Below are 20,501 nucleotides of genomic sequence, written 5' to 3' on the forward strand. Positions count from 1 at the left end.
CAAATTCCCAATTTATCCCTTCCCACCCCCTTTACCCTTGGTAACCATAAGTTTGTTCTCTGTGTCTGTGAGTCTGTTTCTGTTTTGTAGTTAAGTTCATTTGTGTCCTTTTTTTTTTTAGATTCCACATGTAAGTGATATAATATGACATTTTTCTTTCTCTTTCTGACTTACTCCACTTAGAATGACAATCCCCATGTCCATCCATGTTGCTGCAAATGGCATTATTTAATTCTTTTTTATGGCTGAGTGGCATTCCATTGTATATATATATATATCACATCTTCTTTATCCAGTCATCTGTCAGTGGACATTTAGGTTGTTTCCATGTCTTGGCTATTGTAAATAGTGCTGCTGTGAACACTGGGGTGCATGTGTCTGTTCAAATTATATTTTTCTCCAGATATATGCCCAGGGGTGGGATTGCTAGATCATATGGTAAGTCTATTTTCAGTTCTTTAAGGAACCGCTACATGGTCCTCCACAATGGCTGCACCAATTTACATTCTCACTGATAGTGTAGAAGGGTTCCTTTTTCTCTACATCCTCTCCAGCATTTGTCGTTTGTAGACTTTTTACTGATGGCCATTCTGATTGGTGTGAGGTGCTATTTCATTGTCATTATGATTTGTTTTTTTCTAACAATTAGTGATGTTGAGCATCTTTTCATGTGCTTGTTGGTCATCTGTATGTCTTCTTTGGAGAGATATCTGTTTTGATGGAAATGTTGGCTATCTTGATGTGGTAGTGGTTTCATTGGTGTATACGTTTATCAAAATTCAACAAATTGTACATCTGAAATATGTATAGTTTACTGGAACCATATCACAATAAAGATGTTTTTAAAAAAGGCAAAAAAAAAAGAATTTCAGCCTTAAATATATGGCAATTTAAAAATTGTTCATACACTTCTTGTAATCAGCCGTAATGGAAAAGACACTGAAAAAATATATATGTATATATGTATATGTATATGTATGTGTATGTATAAGTGAATTCCTTTGCTATACACCTGAAACTAACACTGAAAATCAACTACACTTAGATAAAAAATAAGAATTAAAAAAAACTGAAATAAAGCAAAACAGACTGGACGTGATAAGGCATTACATGAGAAATGAGGAAAAGCAAATTTACTCAGGGAAGTGAAGGTTCTGCTTATCTGGTGTTTAGTATCTAAACACAACACCCACTTCACTGGATTATGCTGCCTGACTTGCCCCTGACGTATTCGAGCTTGCCGCCCCTAGAGAGGGCTGGCTCCCTCCATCCCAAAGAGGAATGTGAGACCTGAGGAGGGGGGCAGCTTGCCCAAGGTCTCCTGCTGAATCAGCTCTATGCGCCTTTTCTCCTTTGCCTCCATGGCAAAGACTAGTAACCAAGTCTGAGAGGCACTTATTTTCCTAGTGAACGCCTATAAGGAATGGTGGTTTGAAAAAATCAAAATAAAAACATGTGCGCTGTTAACCCTGTCTTAAATTATTAGACTGGTTAGCATCTATTGGAATTTCCTGATGCCAGGAGGCTCAAAGATATTGCCAGGAGAGAAGAAAGGGAAAGAAGGAAGGCGGTGGACTTGCCTGGTATTCTGACTCTCTGGGGCCTCATTCTTTTTGTTTGAATCCAGCTGCTGCAGGCCCTTCAGGCAGGTGTGGGAGGGGTGAAACATCTGGCTGTAAAAAGAGCACAGGCTTTGAGGCAGCAGGCTTGGGTCCAAATTCTGCCTCACCACCTGCACATAAGAAGTTATAAGAGGCCTGATGGGCTGGCTCAGCTCTATTCCTACCTCTTAGCCCTCAATTCTCAGGTGGTTCTAGAAGGCACTGCTCGTAGCCAGACTGTGAAGGCTGCTGGCTGACTTTCTTCTCTCTGATTCTGGGGGCCACATTTATTTTGCAGATGTTCTAGGATGAGAGAGAATCAGGGCTGGTGATACTGGTGGTCATCAGTCCAGGTGGAGTAGCGAATCAATGGCCACTGCCCTGAGACCCCTGAGTGCCTCCACTCACCATGCTGAGTATCCCGGCCCCTCTACACCCCACCAAACACAGAAACAGAAGAGCTAACACCTGGCACAGCAGGGTCCCCTGAACAAAGGGCTGGCAACTGTACTGGTAGTCAGCGATGGAGTCATGCTGGTTGCTCAGTGGTTTGAATACCACCTCAGAAAGAAGGAACGAACAATCTGTCCACAAAGCCTTATTGTCGTCGCCTTATCTTCAAAACGCAGGTGTCCCCTTCACAAAGGGTACAATCTTTGGACAGCCCCCATCAAGGTCAGGGAGGTAGTGGTTCCTGGGTTCTTTGCACAGTTGCTCTAAGCTGTAAACACACGATCCTTGACCAAATAGCCTTTAATCCACTTGACAAATGAGATTTCTGAGCCTCCTTGGTGATGCCTGGGTCTCGCTTTTCTCTGGAACAAAACCTGGTTTTGTTTCTCGGGTTCTCAGTGGACAATCCCAGATGTGTTTGCTCTAGCTCCATCTCTTTGTTTCAGTGTTATATCTGTGGTTTTCACATGTCTCTAGATAAGCATTCCAATTGCCTTACAGGGAAAAAAAAAAGATTATTCACCAGCAGTCTTCGTGGTCCCTGGCTTGCCAGCTTCAACACCAACCCAGAGGTAGATGTGGCTCATGGCATTTACAGTGTCTCTGGATGGCCCAGGAAACCCTCATCTGGTTGCACCTGGCACCTGGTGACTTCAGACCATCCCTATGTGTCTCCCTTAGAACTACAGAATCTCTGGCCAACTGCCACCCTTGCCCAGGATTAGAGGTTCACCCTGTAGCATCACTGATATTATAAAAGACCCTCTGCTGCATCTTTTGGCATATGGGAGTGAATTGGCCTTCTTGTGTTGAAATAAGTGGAAATATTCATTTTGCATAAATTAATACATGGACTCTCATTGGCCTCCATCTTTCGGGCTTCTGGAGATTGAAAACTCTATCACAAGGCCAGACATAGCCTGAGCCTCTAAATCCAGAAGCCAGTTCACCTCTGGACCGAACACTTGAACCCAGAACATTGTCTGTGTTCATTGGAATTCATTTTTCTGACACAGCAGACAATATCCTGACTAACGCAGAAACTAAACTGGTCCTGCTATGGGGTATCAGACTCTAAAGCGAAAAGCTGACGGGGTTGTGTGGCCCTCCGGGGAGAATGGCTTTTTGGTGAGGATTTGCTTTCCCTGGTTGCGACTTCAATTCCCAAGTGCTGGATACTTTTCTATCTGCCCCTTGAAGCCCATTTGTCACCAGGAGGCAGAGAAAGTCCCTGGGAAGGTGCGGGGAGTGGGGGTGGTAAATGGAATACAGATGGCAAGTCTGGTACAGAAAACAGACCGGAGGGAAAGATGAGGGAATAGGAGAAGGTGAAGTTCAGGGTGTAGGGGCAGGTGGGGCAGTTCTCACCTCTGTTATCTGTGAGATAAGAAATGAGGTTATCTTCTGGGTATGAAGGAGGAATAGGTGGGGTGGGAGGTTTAAGAGCAATGATCACAATTTGGAAAGGCTCTGGAGACGGATTGGAGGGTGACAGATGGGAGAGACGTCATCAGCTTGAAGACTGGTGAGTGGCAGCCGCCCTGACCCTGGGCACCACTGCCCGCGCAACAGCCTGAGCCAACACTGAGCAGCCCAGTGGGTCAGAGCTGGGGCTGGGGACTTGGAAGGGTGATCCCCAGATGGGGACAGGGTGAGTGCCATGGAATGGGCTGACATCCCACTGGAGCCCACCCTCCTTTGTATGCAGACTGCAGTCAGGTTGGGTAATGCCTTGACCACAGTAGTCCCAATTTCCGGCAACTTCGAAGATACAAGAATGTGGCTGAAGCCCAGTGGGAAATGTGCCTTGACTGTTCTTGTCTGGCTCTTTGGGCTCCATGAGAAATCATCTACAGGAACAATGTCTGTTATGAAGACTCCCTACCAAAGCCTCGTTTCCAAAGGCCGACTTAAAACAGCTTAGTAGGTTTTACGTAGTGATAGAGGGCGGCATTTTCTCTCCCATCACCAGCTGATCAACCGAGGGTCAGCAGGACTGAACTGCTTGGAAAGCAGTGTTTCTCATTTCAAAGAGGGTTCAGCCCAAGATATTAAAAAGAAACTAGACCCACAGTTGTCCACCAGGAACTCCTGAACATTCTTTGCTATGACTGTAGCAAGAAAAGCCTAGTTTACAGAGCATTTTATATTTACTCCATGCCACCTGTCAATTTTTTGAGACTTCACAATCACCCTGGGAGGTAAGCAGGCTGGCCCTATTATTTCCTTTTTTTTTTTTTTTTAATGGGAAAGGTAATTAGGTTTATTTATTTTTGATGGAGGTACTGGGGATTGAACCCAAGACCTCATGCATGCTAGGTATACACTCTACCACTGAGCTGTACCCTGCCCCCTCATTCCTATACTTCAGATGGACCCGAGGTGATTCACTTTCATTCTACATCTGTCGTCTGCCCCACCCCCGAGACTAGAGTCATTTTCCTCTGACAATGTGTGGAACTCTACAATTTATTGACTAGTCACTTGATTCCCCCAATCTCAGTCCTTGTCTGTAAAGTCAGAGCACACAGTCCTTGGAGGGTCCTTCTCTCATCATAGATGCTACAGATTACAGCAGTTGCTGTTTAACCGATGTAATACGATTTGTTACAATGAAATGTTCTAAAGGCTTACTCGTAAAATCGACTTGGCAGAAATGATGGATATGTGTAGAGCCAGCAATGTTTTTTTTTCCCTGCAGCATCTTTCTTCTGTTGGAGGCAGGAATCTATGTTAATTTAATTAAAAGACCAGCCATCTACCAATTTAGCAAACCTGAATCCCCCTGGGTTAAGGAAAGTTGTATTTCTGAAAATAAGATAATCCTAGATTAGGATTTTAAAGACTTGCTGTACAATCAGAAGACATTAAGCAGGTACTCAGCGAATATTCATCAAACACATGCATCAAGACTCCTGCATGTGCCAATACTTTACCCAAAAGAAGAAAGACCCTTCTTTTTTCCAACGCCCATCTATGAAATTACGGAAGAGGAATAAACTACAGGGAAGTAACGTTGGGGGATCATCAGAAAAGATGTTTACCCAGAAGATACAACAGTATTTCACAAGACAGCAGGTAAAATGTACAATTGATGCTGCCTCTGAAGAAATTAGCAAGTAAACACCTATGTGTACAGAGAGTACTAGTCCATGGAAGAGAGCTGCATCTACCTTCTGTCTTCTCCAGAATCACCAGCTGCAGATCACAACAGGAAAGGTGCGTTTCCTGTGACATGTGGATTCCTGCTTGTGGCTCATGGAACTGTGCCCAGTTTGAAGGCAGATGGGGCATCACAGAGACAGAACCGAGCAAGGCATTGCTAACACTTCCCAGGTTAGAGGAGACTTTGGCCACCAGACTCCCAGGGGAGAGGATGCAGCAAACTGCTATAGCTTGGTGGCCCTGGCCATTATTAAAAATGATGACTTGCCTGTTGGCCATCTGCAAGTCTTCTTTGAAATAATGTCTGTTTAGGCCCTCTGCCCATTTTTAAATCAGATTTTTGTTCTTGTTAAGTTGTTTGAGATCTGTATATATTTTGGCCATTAACCCTTATAGGATGTATCATTTGCAAATATCTTCTCCCATTCAGGAGGTTGCCTTTTTGGTTTGTTGATGGTTTCCTTTGCTATGCAAAAGCTTCCAAAGAAGACATTCAGGTAGCCAACAGACACATGAGAGAGTGCTCAACTAGTCATTAGGGAAATGCAAAGCAAAACGACAATGAGATATCACCTCACACCTGCCCAAATGGCCATCGCCAAAAAGACAACAAATGGAAGTGCACTGGCGAGGATGTGGAGAAAAGGCAACCTTCGTGCACTGTTGGTGGGAATGTAAATTGGTGCAACCACTATGGAAAACACTGTAGAGTTTCCTCAAAAATTAAAAATAGAACTACCACATGATCCAGCAATTCCACTTCTGAATATTTACCTGAAGACAATGGGAACACGAACTTGAAAAGATATATGCACCCTAATGTTCATTGCAGCATTACTTACAATCGCCAAGATATGGAAGCAACCTGTGTCCATCGATAGATGAATGGATAAAGAAATGAGGTAGATGTACATACAATGGAATATTAATCAGCCATAAAAAGAATGAAATCTTGCCATTTGAGACAACGTGGATGGATCTAGAGGGTATTATGCTAAGTGAAATAAGTCAGACAGAGAAAGACAAATACTGTATGATATCACTTATATGTGGAATCTAGAAAGCAAAACAAATGAACAAAGAGAAAGGAAACCAGATTCATAGATACAGAGAAGAGACTGGTGGTCACCAGAGGGGAGGGAATAGGGGCTTGGGTGAAATAGGTGAGAGGGATTAAGAAGTTCAAACTTCCAGTTATAAAGTAAATAAATCAGGTGATGTAATATACAGCATAGGGAATATGGTCAATAAAACTGTCATAACTGTGTGGAGACAGATGGTTAGTAGATTTATTGTGGCGATGATTTTGTAATGTATTTAATTGTTGTATTGCTACGCTGTACACCTGAAACTAACATCATATTGTGTATCAACTATACTTCCTTAATAGAGAAAGGATGACATCACCCTTTATCTGGCACTAGGTTGAATGCTTTAGACACATTTCTCGCTCATTTTTCAGGCCAATCCTTTGAAGGTATTATGCTAAATCATCCCTATTTAATCAATGAGAAAAATAAGGGCCAGAGATGTTAAGAAATTTGCCCAAGGTGACATAGCTATTTGGGGACAGTTTTTGGTTTGGAACCTGCTTCTGTCTTAGCCTCTATGCTAAATCTCCTTGCTCTGATTCTGTACGCACCCAGCTCTCCAGCCAGGAAGAGACTGGTGGACAGATGTGGTGAGACACAGGAGGGAGTAAAGGTTGGGAGCCAGCAGATCTGACTTCCAATCCAGGTTCTCCAGTGTATGAGCCGTGGGGTAGAGGGTCTTCCTTCTCATCTGCAGAGTAGGAAAACTCAAAGACCTCACAGGGAGCCCCCTCTGACGGGGTTACAGGAGTGCAGCCACAGGGCAGCCTCCCCACACACGTAGTTCCTTTTCCCTTCCATGCTGCCCAGTGTGATAAAGGGACCTTGTAAGGTTAACATTCGTATTTGGGCTTCTCAGGAGATTGGTGCAACCCTGTGGGTTTGCAGATCGGAACGAGCAGTGGTTTTGTCCATAAACCCAGATTTTTCTGCTGAGCATCACAGCCTAGAACACTGCAACCCACCAGGATGCTACTTCTCATAAAGACCCGTCTGCTGAGCAAGCCGGCTTCCCCAGGGAGCGTCTTCACACTGTTCTTTAAAACTACAACAATATTAAATACTCTGGCACAACACTCCTTGCCTTGAAAGTCCATTTCAAGGGAGAGTAATGAACTATTTTCTCTCTGGATAGTTGGAGCCTGGGATGGCATCACCAATGCCCCCAGAGGCCAGTAGTGACTTAAGTGGAAGAAGAGGCTGGCACAGAATACACAGACACCTGGGGCAAGGCGGAGAGTGAGCGTGCCCCTCAAGAAGTATACATAACAGCAAGCTGGTCAGGCAGAACATAGAATAGAAGCTTTGCACCCTGTCGGGGACAAACTAATCTGTGTGTGGCTATTTTGTGACAGGCTATGAGCTCTGTTGAGACTCAAGGATTGGTCCAAACAATGAACAAAGTCTCTAAGGGTAAAAAGCTTATCAACAAACAGCCCTACAATAATAACTCTTACTCCCATTTGCAGAGCACTTTATGGTTTCTACAACGCCTTCCACCTACTTGGTTTAGTTTAAATCTCACTGCAGGCCTGGTGGCTGTTCCCACTGTTCTCAGTTTATACAACAGCTAAGGCTTCGTTTATAGAACACATGCTGGGTGGCAGGAACTGTGCAAGCACTTCTTGGTTATCCATTCACTGACTACATACTGGGTGAGACTCCACTCTGTTCCGGGCACTATTCAGAGTGCTGGGGGTAAGAAGCCACGAACAAAAGAGTGAAAGTGCCAGCCCTGAAGGAGCTGATATCCTAGTTGAGGGGAGGCAGACAACGACTAAGCAGGTAACTGTGTCTTAGGAGGAGAGATGGTTAGTGCCTCGCAGAGAAATAAAGCGGGGAGGGCGGGGACGGGGAGAGTGAGGACAGGCCTGTGGGTGAGATGTTCTGTAGCCTCGTTCAGGGAAGGACCTCCCAAGAGGGCGACATGTGGGTAAAGATCTGATGGTGTCTGGAGGTCAGCAAGGAGGGCGAGGGAGGCAGGGATGGAGCATGTGAGTGGCCTGTAGGGAAGATAAAGCCAGAGGAGTGAGGGGGACAAGGGTCATGGAGGAGCTGATGGGCCCTGAAGGACTTCAGTCTGGACTCTTGGCGACATGAGAATCTTCTGGAAGGAAAGACCTGACCTGACTTTACTTTTAGTACTTTTAATGCCATTTAATTTTCAGGATGACTCCACAGAGTAGGTGCTATTATGATCCCCATTTTAGATGAAGAGTAGACACATGGAGGTTAAGTAACTTGCCCAAGATCACACGGTACATATTTTGCAATCAGGACTCAGGCCCTTGTCTGTCTGCCTGCAGAGCCCACGATCCTTAGCCTCCCTAAGGGATGCTTACCTTCCAGCACTCAGAAACTTGTGCCAGTCCTGCCACGTATGTTGCCCAAAATCACACACCCAGGCGGCCAAGGAGTCGTTGGCTTAGCTGAAATCTTTTTCCTCTTGGGCCCATCTCTTATATTCATTTATAGGACTTTACGGGGAAAAGGAGGGAACAAATTTGTAAAATATTTTAGAAGTAGTATGAATCCTAGACTTTTCATGCTACACCAGAAACACACACACACACACACACACACAGAAAGAGAGAGAAATAAATAGAAAATGTATTGACGACTTTTATATGATGGAGGTTGTCAATTCTGAAGAGATTAGGCAATGCTCAGTGTTACTTTGGTCAGGTGCCAAAGCCAGTGTGAGATGTCACTGGTGTGGGGGTGCCTCCACTTACCCAGCCCTGCTTTGAAAGTAACTTGTGCAGAAAAGGCCCAGAAAGCAAAGTGGAATGGTCTTAAATGGGAACTGGACACACCAGAAAGTACATATAAAAACTAAGATAAGAATGGACTCCATGGTTTAGTTATAGTATTGTACCTTTGTATCAGTGTCAGTTTCTTTGGTTGGAAAATGTCCTATGCTTATTTAAGATGTTATCATTGGCAGAAGCTGGCTGATAATACACAGGAACTCCCTGTACTATTTTTGCAACTTCTTGTGAGTCAAATTATTTCAAGATAAAAAGGTTTTTTGGGGTTTTTTTCTAATGGGAATGGGACTCAAAGACATGTGAACATGTATTTGTAGCCACATGGTTAGTAAGAGCAAAACTTGGAAGGAACTTAAAGAGTCATCTCATTGGTAAGAAACTAGTTATCCTATAATATCTGTATATCCTATATAGCTATTAGGCAGATATTAAGAATAGAGCGCTAAGAGACAGCAGTAAAATGCAGAATAGTGTGTGCAACATGCTGTGAATTGTGTGCCAGGAAGCATGTGCGTGCACACGTATTTGTATAGACCATTAAGGAATCAGTAATTGCTAGGAGTTCTGGCAAGAGGAACTGAGAGTCTGGGAGGCAGGTGGAAGAGAGGCTTTAAAAAATATATTTTTATCATATACATGCCCTACCTATTTAAAAGTAAAATGTTCTGAAATGTGGTGCACCCCAAAAAGAGTTCTTGAGAACTTTCTAGCTATTAACCATAGATAAATTAAGGCAAGAACCATATAATAAATATTTGCTAGACCTAAGTAAAAGTTTAAAATCTCCTTATGTAAAAATATATCACTTTAAAGGTAAAAATGGAAATGAGGAAAACTCCTTATTCCTAATTTAATCTCCAGAGTCAGTGTTCTGAGTATGAAAAAGTGAGGAAAATATTTGCAACATATGTGACCATTGAAGATTAATATCTGTTATATATTAAGAGCTTATTCACTCATCCAGAAGAAAAATATAATCACCAGCAAAATAGAAAAATAGTTCAACCTATTTTTACAAGTTCATTTTCACAGGTGAACAGGATGTTCACAAAAGAGGAAATACAGCTGGCCAATGAACACACCAACAATGTCTAGTCTTGCCAATCATCCAGAGAAAAATAAATTAAAATGAAGTAACTTTTCTTACCTTTCAGATTAGCAGATAATGAAATAATAATACTTCCAATCCAGAAATTCTACTTCTATGAGTATATCCTAAGGAAATTAGCGTTAAGTGTGGGGAAAATTTTATTTAAAGGCTAAAATTTCTAACTTGGTGTCCTTAATTTATTTATTTATTTGTTTGTTTGTTTTAAAAGAACGTATTCTAAGCATTTTAAACAATGATGATTTTTTAAATTGTGAAATATTTCTGCTTTCCAAAGTTTCCTTAATATCGTATTTTTGACCCAATCTCATCATTGTCACAGATATATATATATTTTATTGAGTTATAGTAGTGTCCCTAATTAAAAAAAAGTCAGAAACAACAGTGACCAACAAGAGAAGACTGATGGAATTAATGAGAGCCCGGGCATTCTATGGAATTAAAATAGTGATCAACAACATTGTAAAATGACTATAACTCAATAAAAAAGTGCTAAAAAAATAGTCATCAGACCTCTATTTATTGATGTGTAGAGATGTTCACAGCATTGCTAAATAAGAAAAGCAAATTATAGGATGGCATGCTATAATCTGTATATAATAGTATGTACCATGTTCCATCCTGGGAAAAAGTGCTTATGATTTTTGCTTCTGCTAAATGAAAACACCAAAGAAGCTCTCAAAGGAACTCCTCCAAAAACACTAACAGTAGCTCTCTTTGGACAGGACAACCACAGAGCTTTTTCTTTTGCTTACCTCCATGTTCTCTTTTTTCCTACTGTGTGTGTGTGTGTGTGTGTGTGTCTAAAACAAACAAATAAATGAAGGAAGAAATAAGGCCTGTTCAGTTGGCCAAGATGAAAGTTTAAATAGGATTGAACAGTGAACATTTGAAAATGGGTCAGGCAGGTTTGGACAGAGCTGGCTGCAACACACTGGAGGGGTGCTCATTTGGGGTTCCTTCCTCCCCCTGAACTCCCAACACCTGCTCGCAACATCCCTCCCCCATCACAAGCCACTGCTCAGGCTCCTCTGGGCACAGGCAGGGAGCGCCCTCCTTCCAGCACCTAGTGAGCACTTTCTAGCTATGGCATTGTCTGACGTCAGGATCTTTTCCTGCTCTGGAATTCGTGCATTAAACCAGATGTGATTCTGTCCTGTGTGGCTGTTCTGTGCTGTCATTAGATGGGACAGGGACAGGAATAAGTTATGGTCACTGTCTTGGTCACAGAGTTCTGAGCTGCAAATGACAAACCTGCTTCAGTCTGTGCAAGCAGGAAAGGAATTTATTAAAGATGACAGGCAGCTCACAGTCTTTGTGGAAGGCCAGAGACATAGGCTTGGTTGCATAAGACCAGATAGATGCCCCCCCACTTCCATCCCCACTGCTGATGGCTCCAGCAAGACCTCTGCCCCTCATGCCACTGACACTGCAGCGTCTTCCACCAGCACTCACTCCTGGGGGGCTCTGTGTGATGCCAATTTTCATGCGTCGTCTTTAAGGGGGTCTTGCTCAGTGTGTCTGATTGTGGAGCTGAGGTCACAAGCCTGTGACAAGGATGCCAGGACAGCAAGTCCTAGCTGCTACTTAGGTATGATGGGATTCACATCGTGTGAGATTCTTCAAACCTGGTGTTTCAAAAGAAACCGAGAGGCCACAAACGATGATGATTGTGCCCCTAACTTCCAGGAACTTAGAGTCAATGACAGGCAGTTTAAACGTATGCAGGTGAAAGCGGAAGTGTGTGTGGTCCCCCTGGTGAGAGGGGAGGCAGCCCCTCACAGGAGCAGGAGAGCTACCCCAACCGGGTGCTAAGTCTTATTTTAGGAGCCGTGGCAGATGGCACTGGAGAGGATCACCGTGGTCAGCTTGGAAGAGATTTGAGAGCCATTTGGTCAAGAGACCCGAACTTCTGTGGGTAGAGGAAAACCCAGGTTGAAATTTTAGGCACTGTGGCAAGCTGTGGGGGGATCATTTGGGGATTAAATGGTGTTATGGCTTGAATTATATTCCCCTCAAATTCATATGTTGGAATCCTAAGCCCCAGGGCCTCAGAATGTGACTGTATTGGAGGTAGGGCCTGTAAAGAGGTAATTAAAATAACATAACGTCATTCAAGTGGGCCCTAATCCAACATGACTGGTGTCCTTAAAAGAAGCAGAGGCCAGGACACAGATGCCCACAGAGGAAGACACAGGGGAAAATGATCAACTGCAAACCAGGAGAGAGGTCGCAGAAGAAATCAACCCTGCTGACAACTTGGTCTCAGACTCCTAGCCTCCAGGATTGTGAGAAAATACATTTCTGCTGTTTAAGCCACCCAGTCTGAGATATTTTGTTATGGCGGCCGGAGCAAACTGACACAGATGGTAAGTCCCTGAAATATATCAGGATGTTCTGTTTGTTGCTGCTCCCGAGAGGCCATTGTGGGCATGATGAGGGCAAACAGAGTTTTTTGGAAGAGCACGGTGGAACAAAGAGAAGGAAAGCTGGCTTGTAGTAGCAGGGAGTAAACACTTAAGGGTCAAGAAGAGTTTTAGAAAGTCCAGGCTGTCTGAGCCCATGTGGCCTGTCCAGAGAAACCTGGCTGCAGGGTGCTGCGTCCTCATACCGCGGAGAGTGGCTTGGGGCACTTCTGATCTCTCAAAATAGACCTCAGGCCGCCAACTGGACTGACCACTCTTCTGCCTCCTTGAAGCCCAGCTTCACCACTTGGCTATGTGGCTGGCATCTCTGGGCCTCTATTTCTTTGTGTGTGAAATCAAACCAGACAACATGCTTTGCGCCCAACCACCCACCTAGCATGAGGCGAAGGCTCAGGAAAGGGGAATTCTCTTCCTCTGCTCTTTCCCGTCAGGGGCAAATGCGTATCGAGGGTGGGAACAGCAAGGGTAAACATATAATTGGGGTGGAGATCTGATTGATGAATAACTCATAAATCATCTGAAACCATAGTTTCCTGTTGATAACCAACCCTCTGTAAACAGTGACTGTGTCCTTGGCGTGTTACCTTTCCTAACAACACCAAATGTATGGTTGCCAGCTCCTATATAAGCTTGACATGACTTTCCCTGGATGCATGTGCCTGTAAGGACTCCTGCTCATCACAATGGTAGGTAGCTGGTTTCATCCCTAAAGGCCAGGGGAAAAAAAGAATCTATAGTCCTTATTTTAATACGCTGTGATGTGTGTTTCTGCCGGAGAGTATTTAACAGTAAATGTGACCTGGTGAAGAGTCTTCTATAGATGACTTACAATACAATGCGTAGTAGAATGAGAGTCTGGGAGCTTGGGAACATCTTCATGAATTTAGCACCATTTCTGCTCTCTGAAGTCTGTTATTTCTTCCAGGAATTTGGGGATTCAATTGGGTTTCATCTGTGTCTCTAAATCTGGGGCCCTGAGTGAGTGATCTGTGAAATGAAATCTGATTTCAGAGCTACAGCACTGCATGGTTTTACAGATAAGGAACCTGAAGCTGGGGAGAGAAGAAGCTGCCGTGGGGGTCTCTCCATGAGCCAGGAGGGGAGCTGAGCTGTGAACCCAGGAGTCCTTCTCCCTGGGCTGGTGGTTCCCAAACTTGGCTGTGCGGTGGGATCACCTGGGGATCGTTGAAAAATACTGATACTTGATTCCCATCACAGATACTCTGATCTAATTGGTCTGCAGTGAAGCCCGAGAAAGCAGGGTTTTTCAAAGCTGCCCGTGTGATTTTAAAGCAAAGTTTGGGAACCGTTACCCTACGCCCTTTTTACTGTATCGTGTTGTATTAAGAAAAAATTTTCTGTCAGAATCGATAAAAACTTATCTTCCTTTCTGTCTTTAATTCCAACTTGATCTTTTAAAAAGTATCCTTGGCTAGAGCCAGTGAAAGGGAATGAACTGGGCTGCTCTCCTGGTACAAAGGAAGAGGGAGGCAGTGGCCAATAGGCAGAAGTAGACAAGTGAGGTTGGAGACAGCCCTCTCTCGGGCCATGCCTCAGAGACTGCCTTGAGACAGAGCTGGGAATAGCAGGGAAACAGTGCTATCCTCCCTGCTCCACTCAGACCCCTTCCTCCAGCCTCAGAGTGAACTTTGTAAGCCATGGCCCCAAGCCATGCCCCTGCCCTGCCTAAGACCCCCTTGAAGACACCTGACTCTGGATCAGACAGGGCAAGGCTCTCCAAGGAGCAGCAACTTACCTAAAGTGACACAATTTCTAGGGGCATCGCCAGCCTGCTTCACCCCAAGACCAGGCATAAAGCTGCACCATTTAGAAAATAGAATGGCATGGGATCGTATAGCTCAGTGGTAGAGTGTCTGCTTAGCATGCACTAGGTCCCTGGTTCAATCCCCAGGACCTCCATTAAAAAATAATAATAGTTTAAAAAACAAATAAATAAATAAACCTAATTACCCATTCCCTGCTCCTCCCCCTTAAAAACCCCAGAAAATAGAATAAATGCCATCTTCTGTGCCTGTACGTATTAGAGGCTCATGTTCACTGAAGACAGGAAAGGAAGCAAAGAGGAGCGGGAGGGAAGGTGGAAGAATAGAATTCCGGAACAGGAAGGAACTTTAGAGCCTTTCTGCTTAGGGGAGTTCCTCAGGCCAGCAGTGCTAGTGTTGCCTGGGAGCTTGCTAGAAATGAGGACTCTTTAGCCCCAGTGAAGCAGAATCTGCTTTTTATTTAACAAGATCTCCCAGGATTCATATGCACATTAAAGCAGCACTGGTTTGCATCATTTTTCTTGTGCGTCTCACCTGGGAGACTCTGTAAAAATTCAAAGACACTGATGTTATCCTTCTTCAATGAGCTTGAGAATGGGGTCCCTTATTTGCAACCTAGGTGATTCTGAGACCCACTCAAGTTGAGGAACTTCTCTTTTTACAAGGGAGGAAACTGAGGCTGGGGTGGGGAGAGAGGGGCAGGCTATTTGTGAGATAGTGCAATTGGTTAACTTCGAAACTGAATAATTCGTTCCCCCCCTCCACCCGTCACCATTTTTGGACTCCATCCTCTAGTCATTCAATCAGGGGCCTCTGCTCAGAGCTGCGGCACATCTGGGAATCCTACACCTCTCACTCACCCTGGGCTGCAGCCCTGGCTCATGCCTATTGATTCCACTGTTCCGTGACTGGGTGAAACCGGACCTCCAAGATTCCTGTGATAACCACTACCCTCAAGGGCCACCTTTCTGGATGAAGGGAGCAGAAATGTTGTCAATAAGGCTGGTCTTTTTTTTTTTTTTTGAGAAAAGAATTCAGATTTTCACAATGATCTTAAGGTGAAGATTATGCAAAAGAATGAAACAGAGAGAGCAGGTGCAGCCTCAAGTTCCGGTGTAAACTAAATGTATGGAGGGTTTCTTGTCAGAATGGATTTTATTTCTTTTGGTTATAAAATCAAAGCATTTCACTGTGGACAATTTAGAAAACAATTTCGAAAAGAAGAGGTAAAGTCGAAAGAGGAAAAGTGTCATAATCTGTCAACTCAAAGATCACTTGTTGGAACGTGGTATAAAACCCTCAGTCTCTTCCTGAGCATCTGAGCATCTCCCTCTCTATGTATCTTTTTACATTAGACTATTGTTTTGTTCATTGTATCATTTCACTTAATGATATATAGTTATCATTTGCTCATGTCCTTTCATATTCTCTTACCTCCTCTGTTCACTTGTTTCTTTTCTGAACCACCATGTTCTCAATGAGCCCTGGGCATTTTGATTATTTCCATTTTCCCATGGCTGTGAGCATCCTTGAGGAGAAGTCTATCTCTTTCTTTCTCTGTGCTGTTCTTCTTAGGATGAATTCTTAGAAGTGACAAAGTGAAGTCGAATGTTGCAAACAGTTTTTTTCTTTTTTCCAGTTTATTATTTTTCTTAAACTAAAAAAATTGAAGTACAGTTGATTCATAATGTTGTGTTAGTTTCTGGTGTACAGCAAAGTGATTCAGTTATAAATAACAGTTTTAAGAATTTGGACATACACTATCAAATTTCTCTCTGTAAAAATTGTTCCAACGGCAACCATCCTTGGGCCTTTTACTTCCCACATATGCTTCTATTTCCCTCTGGGTATTAGAAATTAAATAATTATTCTTGCCACCCCATTATGATTCTATTTTATCTATATAGTTACATTTCTTGTGTTATTGGTAAGTTGAACTTTCTCATGTATTTATTAACCTTTCTATTCAGGCGTGTGGGAAATGTTACTTTATTCCCTTTGCCATTTTTTTGACTAGGATGTTTCTCTTTTTCCCATTGATGTTTTAAAAACTCTTTATATAAATTCAAATTTGGTAATTGCTTTTTAATTTTGTTTAAGACTTACACCTTTTACATATTCAAGTCTATTTTCTTTTTCTTTTATGCTTAGAATAAGATATTTACCTATGTATCTGTAATTAGCTTATGATCTTATTGTAACAATGTAACTTTTGAATCCTTTTAGAATTTATTTTATTGTGGGAACTAAAGTAGGGAATTAACTTTGTTTCTTCATCAGATAGTTCACCACTTGTTCTAATACCATTTATTGAATAATTATTCTCTACAGATTTCAAAGATTAGGTTTATTTTATAGTAAACATATATTTTTAAAAATTTGTTTATAAATATGTATATATACCCATACTTTCTGGGTTTTCTATTTTGTTCCCTTTATCTTTCTATTCTTACATTACTAATGCACTATTTCATGTAGCATTAGCTCATAATTAATTTTAGGCAATTTACAGAATAAGTACCCTCACCTCATCTTTCTTTTTAAAAAGTTCTTGGAAATTTCCACCTTAAAGTTTGTTTGTTTGCTTAGCTTACTCATCTCAAAATGATGACAAGACACTTTCCTTTGTCCTACACATCCAGTATTAGCCTAGAGGAGCTGATATGTTCATGCAGCCATCAATGATGCCTTTATCATCTGGAAAATGCAGTTCTTAGCCTTGTGGTCTAAGACTCCAACTAACCCAGTTAGCTCCAGCAAGTCTCCTATTGTGTTTTCTTTGTCTCTGTATCTTTGTCAATGTCTTATTATATTCCTGAACTCTTTCACTCATTTCTGTCCTTTAAATTATACATACTCTGCAAAGCAGCTAAAAATTGCCTACCCACAAGGGTTTCCTGAATCTCCTCTGTAATACAATTGCACACTTTCATTATTGCTCTATGACATTTGACTCCCATTTAGGTTTTTCTCCAGTTGATTTTAGTAACTTCTGTAGGCCTTACTCCTCTGCTAGATTACCTGAGAGTAGCAGCTCCACCTTCAAAGCACCTGTCAGAACCCTGCAGGGGTCTCCATACAGGACACTTAGTCAGTATTTACCTACTGAATTCATTCGTTCTCCTTCCCTGACCCTTCTTCCCATTACAGAATGCTATTCTGGTCAGCTTCGTGGTTTTAGCCACCTTTGTGACTTTATGCAGTACTCAGTGCTTTATCATCCCTAACCAGAACTCTGGATCTAATGGTAAGTCCTAAGTTTTCAATGCTTATTATTTTATTGCATCCTGGTAGATGCAACCTGTTGACAGATGAATGCCCTTAAATCTACACGAGAGAGAGGGTTAGGGCAGATATAGAAATGGAGGAAAATTAAGGACTTCAACTTAACCATTTATATAAGACAGTGCTTCTCAATCCTAGAATTGAGAATTGCCTGGAGAGCTTTTGAAACTTAGCAGTGCTCAGGCCCCATTCAAGACCAGGAGCTACACACTTAAAAGCTTCTTGGTTGACTCCTATGTGCAACTAGGATTGAGAATCACTGATTATTCCAGTACTTCTCAGACTCTAATGTGCATGTAAACCCTCTGGGAATCCTACTGAAATATAGGTTCTGATACTATGGGCCTGGAGTGGGCATGAGGGTCTCCATGTCTCACAGTCCCAGGTGGTGCTGATGTCGCTGGGCCCTCAAACACACCTGGACCACCTCGGATCTAGAGCAGTGGTTCTCATTCTTGTTAAACATCTGGACCATTTAGGGGGAGCTTTCTGAAAATATGGCAGCCTGGGCCCCATGCCCAGAGATTCTGATCTGATTGGTCTGGGTTTGGACCTGGCACAGGGTTTTGTTTTTTTTTTTAATTTTTTAAATGCCCAAGATGTCTCACATGTGAATTTGGGGTTGAGAACCAAAGCAAAAGGAAGTGGAGAAATGGGGCATTTATCTGGAGATAATCCAGCCGGGAAAAAAAAATCACCCTAAGTACCATTAGGCTCATAATAGCTAACTGATTAAAGAGGGAGGGGCTTATTTCCTCTTGAAATGTCTGTTCTGAAGCCAAATCTGGATGGAATCAAGCTTGCTGTAAGAAAACATGACCAGTGGCATGAGCTCAGCTGCCCTGGAGTTGAGCCATGAGTGAACACAAGAGCACTTTTCTGAGATGACTTTAAAATCATTGAGATTCTTCATCTCTAGGAGGGGTGCAGAGGGCAGGGGCTGGCCCCAGTGCCCCACAAGGGGCCTTGTTCTGGTTGCATGATTTGGGGACCCCACTGATGATGCCACCTGTATTCTTTTAGAATGCAAGGATCTCGATGGAATCACACACCCTCTGAACTCCCAGTGGAAGACGGAGAACTGTGAAGAGTGTTCTTGCAGCCAGAATGGAATTAACTGTTGCAGCCTGTAAGTCTCAAGCCAGCAGGGCAAGAAGAGGGTGTAGCCGCTGCTGGGCTGCTGCCTAAGGAACGGTTTCTCCTTCTTTCAAAATCCCATCCTGAAGGAAGTTGAGTTTTCAGTCCTCTTTCTTTCTTTTCTTTTAAAAAATCGTGGTAAAATACACATAACATAAAATTTAGCATTTTAACCACTTTTAAAAGTAAAATCAGTGGCATTTAAGTTCATTCACGATTTCGTACACCCATCTTCACCATCCGCGTCCGGAACTTCTTCATCTTCCCAAACTGAAACTCCGTGTCCATTAATCAACAACTCTCCACTTCCTTCTCGACCCCAGTTCCTGCCAACCACCATTCTACTCTCTATCTCTATGATTTTGACAACCCTGAGTGGAATTGTCAAGTATTTGTGCTTTTATGACTGGTTATCAGGAAGGAAGAAGACTTTTCTCTACACTTCTAGGTTCTTCTGGCTAAGAATTAAATTGACATGAGATAGATTAATAGGAGAAAATCAAGTTTAATTTCATATATATGGGAATGCCACACACATGAGAGGTTTAGAATCAGAATCCTGAAAAGCAGGTAAAATGAAGTCTATATGCCAATCTGAGCTAAGGAAGGGAGAGGGGCTTGAGGCTTCCAAGGACAGGAGGGTCATTCACAGGATGGTGAGATTAAGAATAGGTGTTTGGTAATTAGATATTTACTCTGACACATAGATGGGGCCATTTAGATACAATTTACCTCTGGTAGTAGCTCTTTTCTGGGAAGGATCCTCAATTTAAATTCTCCTAGGAAGTTGGGGGTGGGGAGCAGAAGTTTCTCTTGAACTTGCAGGGTGTCTACTGTCTTTAGCTGAAGATAATCCTCATGCAAAAGTGGCACATTTGTGGGAGGCTTATTCTGAACCCCCATACTGGCTTATTTCAGTATAATGTCCTCAAGGATCATCTATATTGTAACATGTCTCAGAATTTCCTTCCTTTTGAAGGCTGAATAATGTTTCAATCACATTTTGTATATCCACACATCTGTTGATGGACATTTGGGTTGTTTCCACCTCAGTCTCATTTCTTTTAACTTATTTTTGAATCTCAATAAATATCTTTATTATTAAATACCTATATCCATATGCGTTGCTGAAGACAGGAAAGGACACTCAACAGTCCCAAGCTAGTCTGGAAGTGAGCTGGTTTTCACTTCAGCCTTGCTTGGTCTGTGGCCATTTGCAAGAACAGGAGTGGCTCTGAACACAGGCAGAGGGAATGATGTGAGGAGTGGAGTGAGTGAGCTTTGTATTCTAAACCTGAAGTTGCTTCACTGCTTGAGTTTAACTCAAGTCAGCCCAAGGGTCAAGCAGGTGTTTTTCTGCTGGGTGATTGTGGACACCAAAGCCACACTGGTACTTGGGCCAATAAATCAGAGAGTACTTGCAGCATGGCCCTAATTTTCCTGTTTCCTCGGCAGCTACATCCAAACTAGCCAGTCCATCTCCACTCCTTCCTACCCCCGCCCCCAAACCCATCTGAGGTCTTCATGTCAAACTTGGCCTATAGTGTTGTTTTTTTTAAACATTTTTTATTGATTTATAATCATTTTACAATGTTGTGTCAAATTCCAGTGTAGAGCACAAATTTTCAATTATACATGAACATATATATATATTCCTTGTCACATTCCTTTCTCTGTGAG

General features: G+C 42.7%; 1 protein-coding gene across 2 annotated transcripts in view; it reads left to right on the forward strand.

The window, feature by feature from the left end:
- MSMB (microseminoprotein beta) overlaps nt 1-20,501 on the forward strand; it is a 45,986-nt gene that overhangs the window by 23,893 nt on the left and 1,592 nt on the right. The window contains exons 1-3 of one of the 2 annotated variants that reach the window (XM_015249363.2): nt 12,365-12,558; nt 17,550-17,646; nt 18,708-18,813. In XM_015249363.2, coding sequence (XP_015104849.2) covers nt 12,556-12,558; nt 17,550-17,646; nt 18,708-18,813 — 206 coding nt within the window. In that variant the 5' untranslated portion in view covers nt 12,365-12,555. Of the gene's footprint in view, nt 1-12,364; nt 12,559-17,549; nt 17,647-18,707; nt 18,814-20,501 lie in introns of those variants that run through there. The other variant, XM_072971146.1, reaches the window with a different exon arrangement.

Source organism: Vicugna pacos, chromosome 11 (assembly GCF_048564905.1).
Source record: "Vicugna pacos chromosome 11, VicPac4, whole genome shotgun sequence".
Lineage (NCBI taxonomy): Eukaryota > Metazoa > Chordata > Mammalia > Artiodactyla > Camelidae > Vicugna > Vicugna pacos.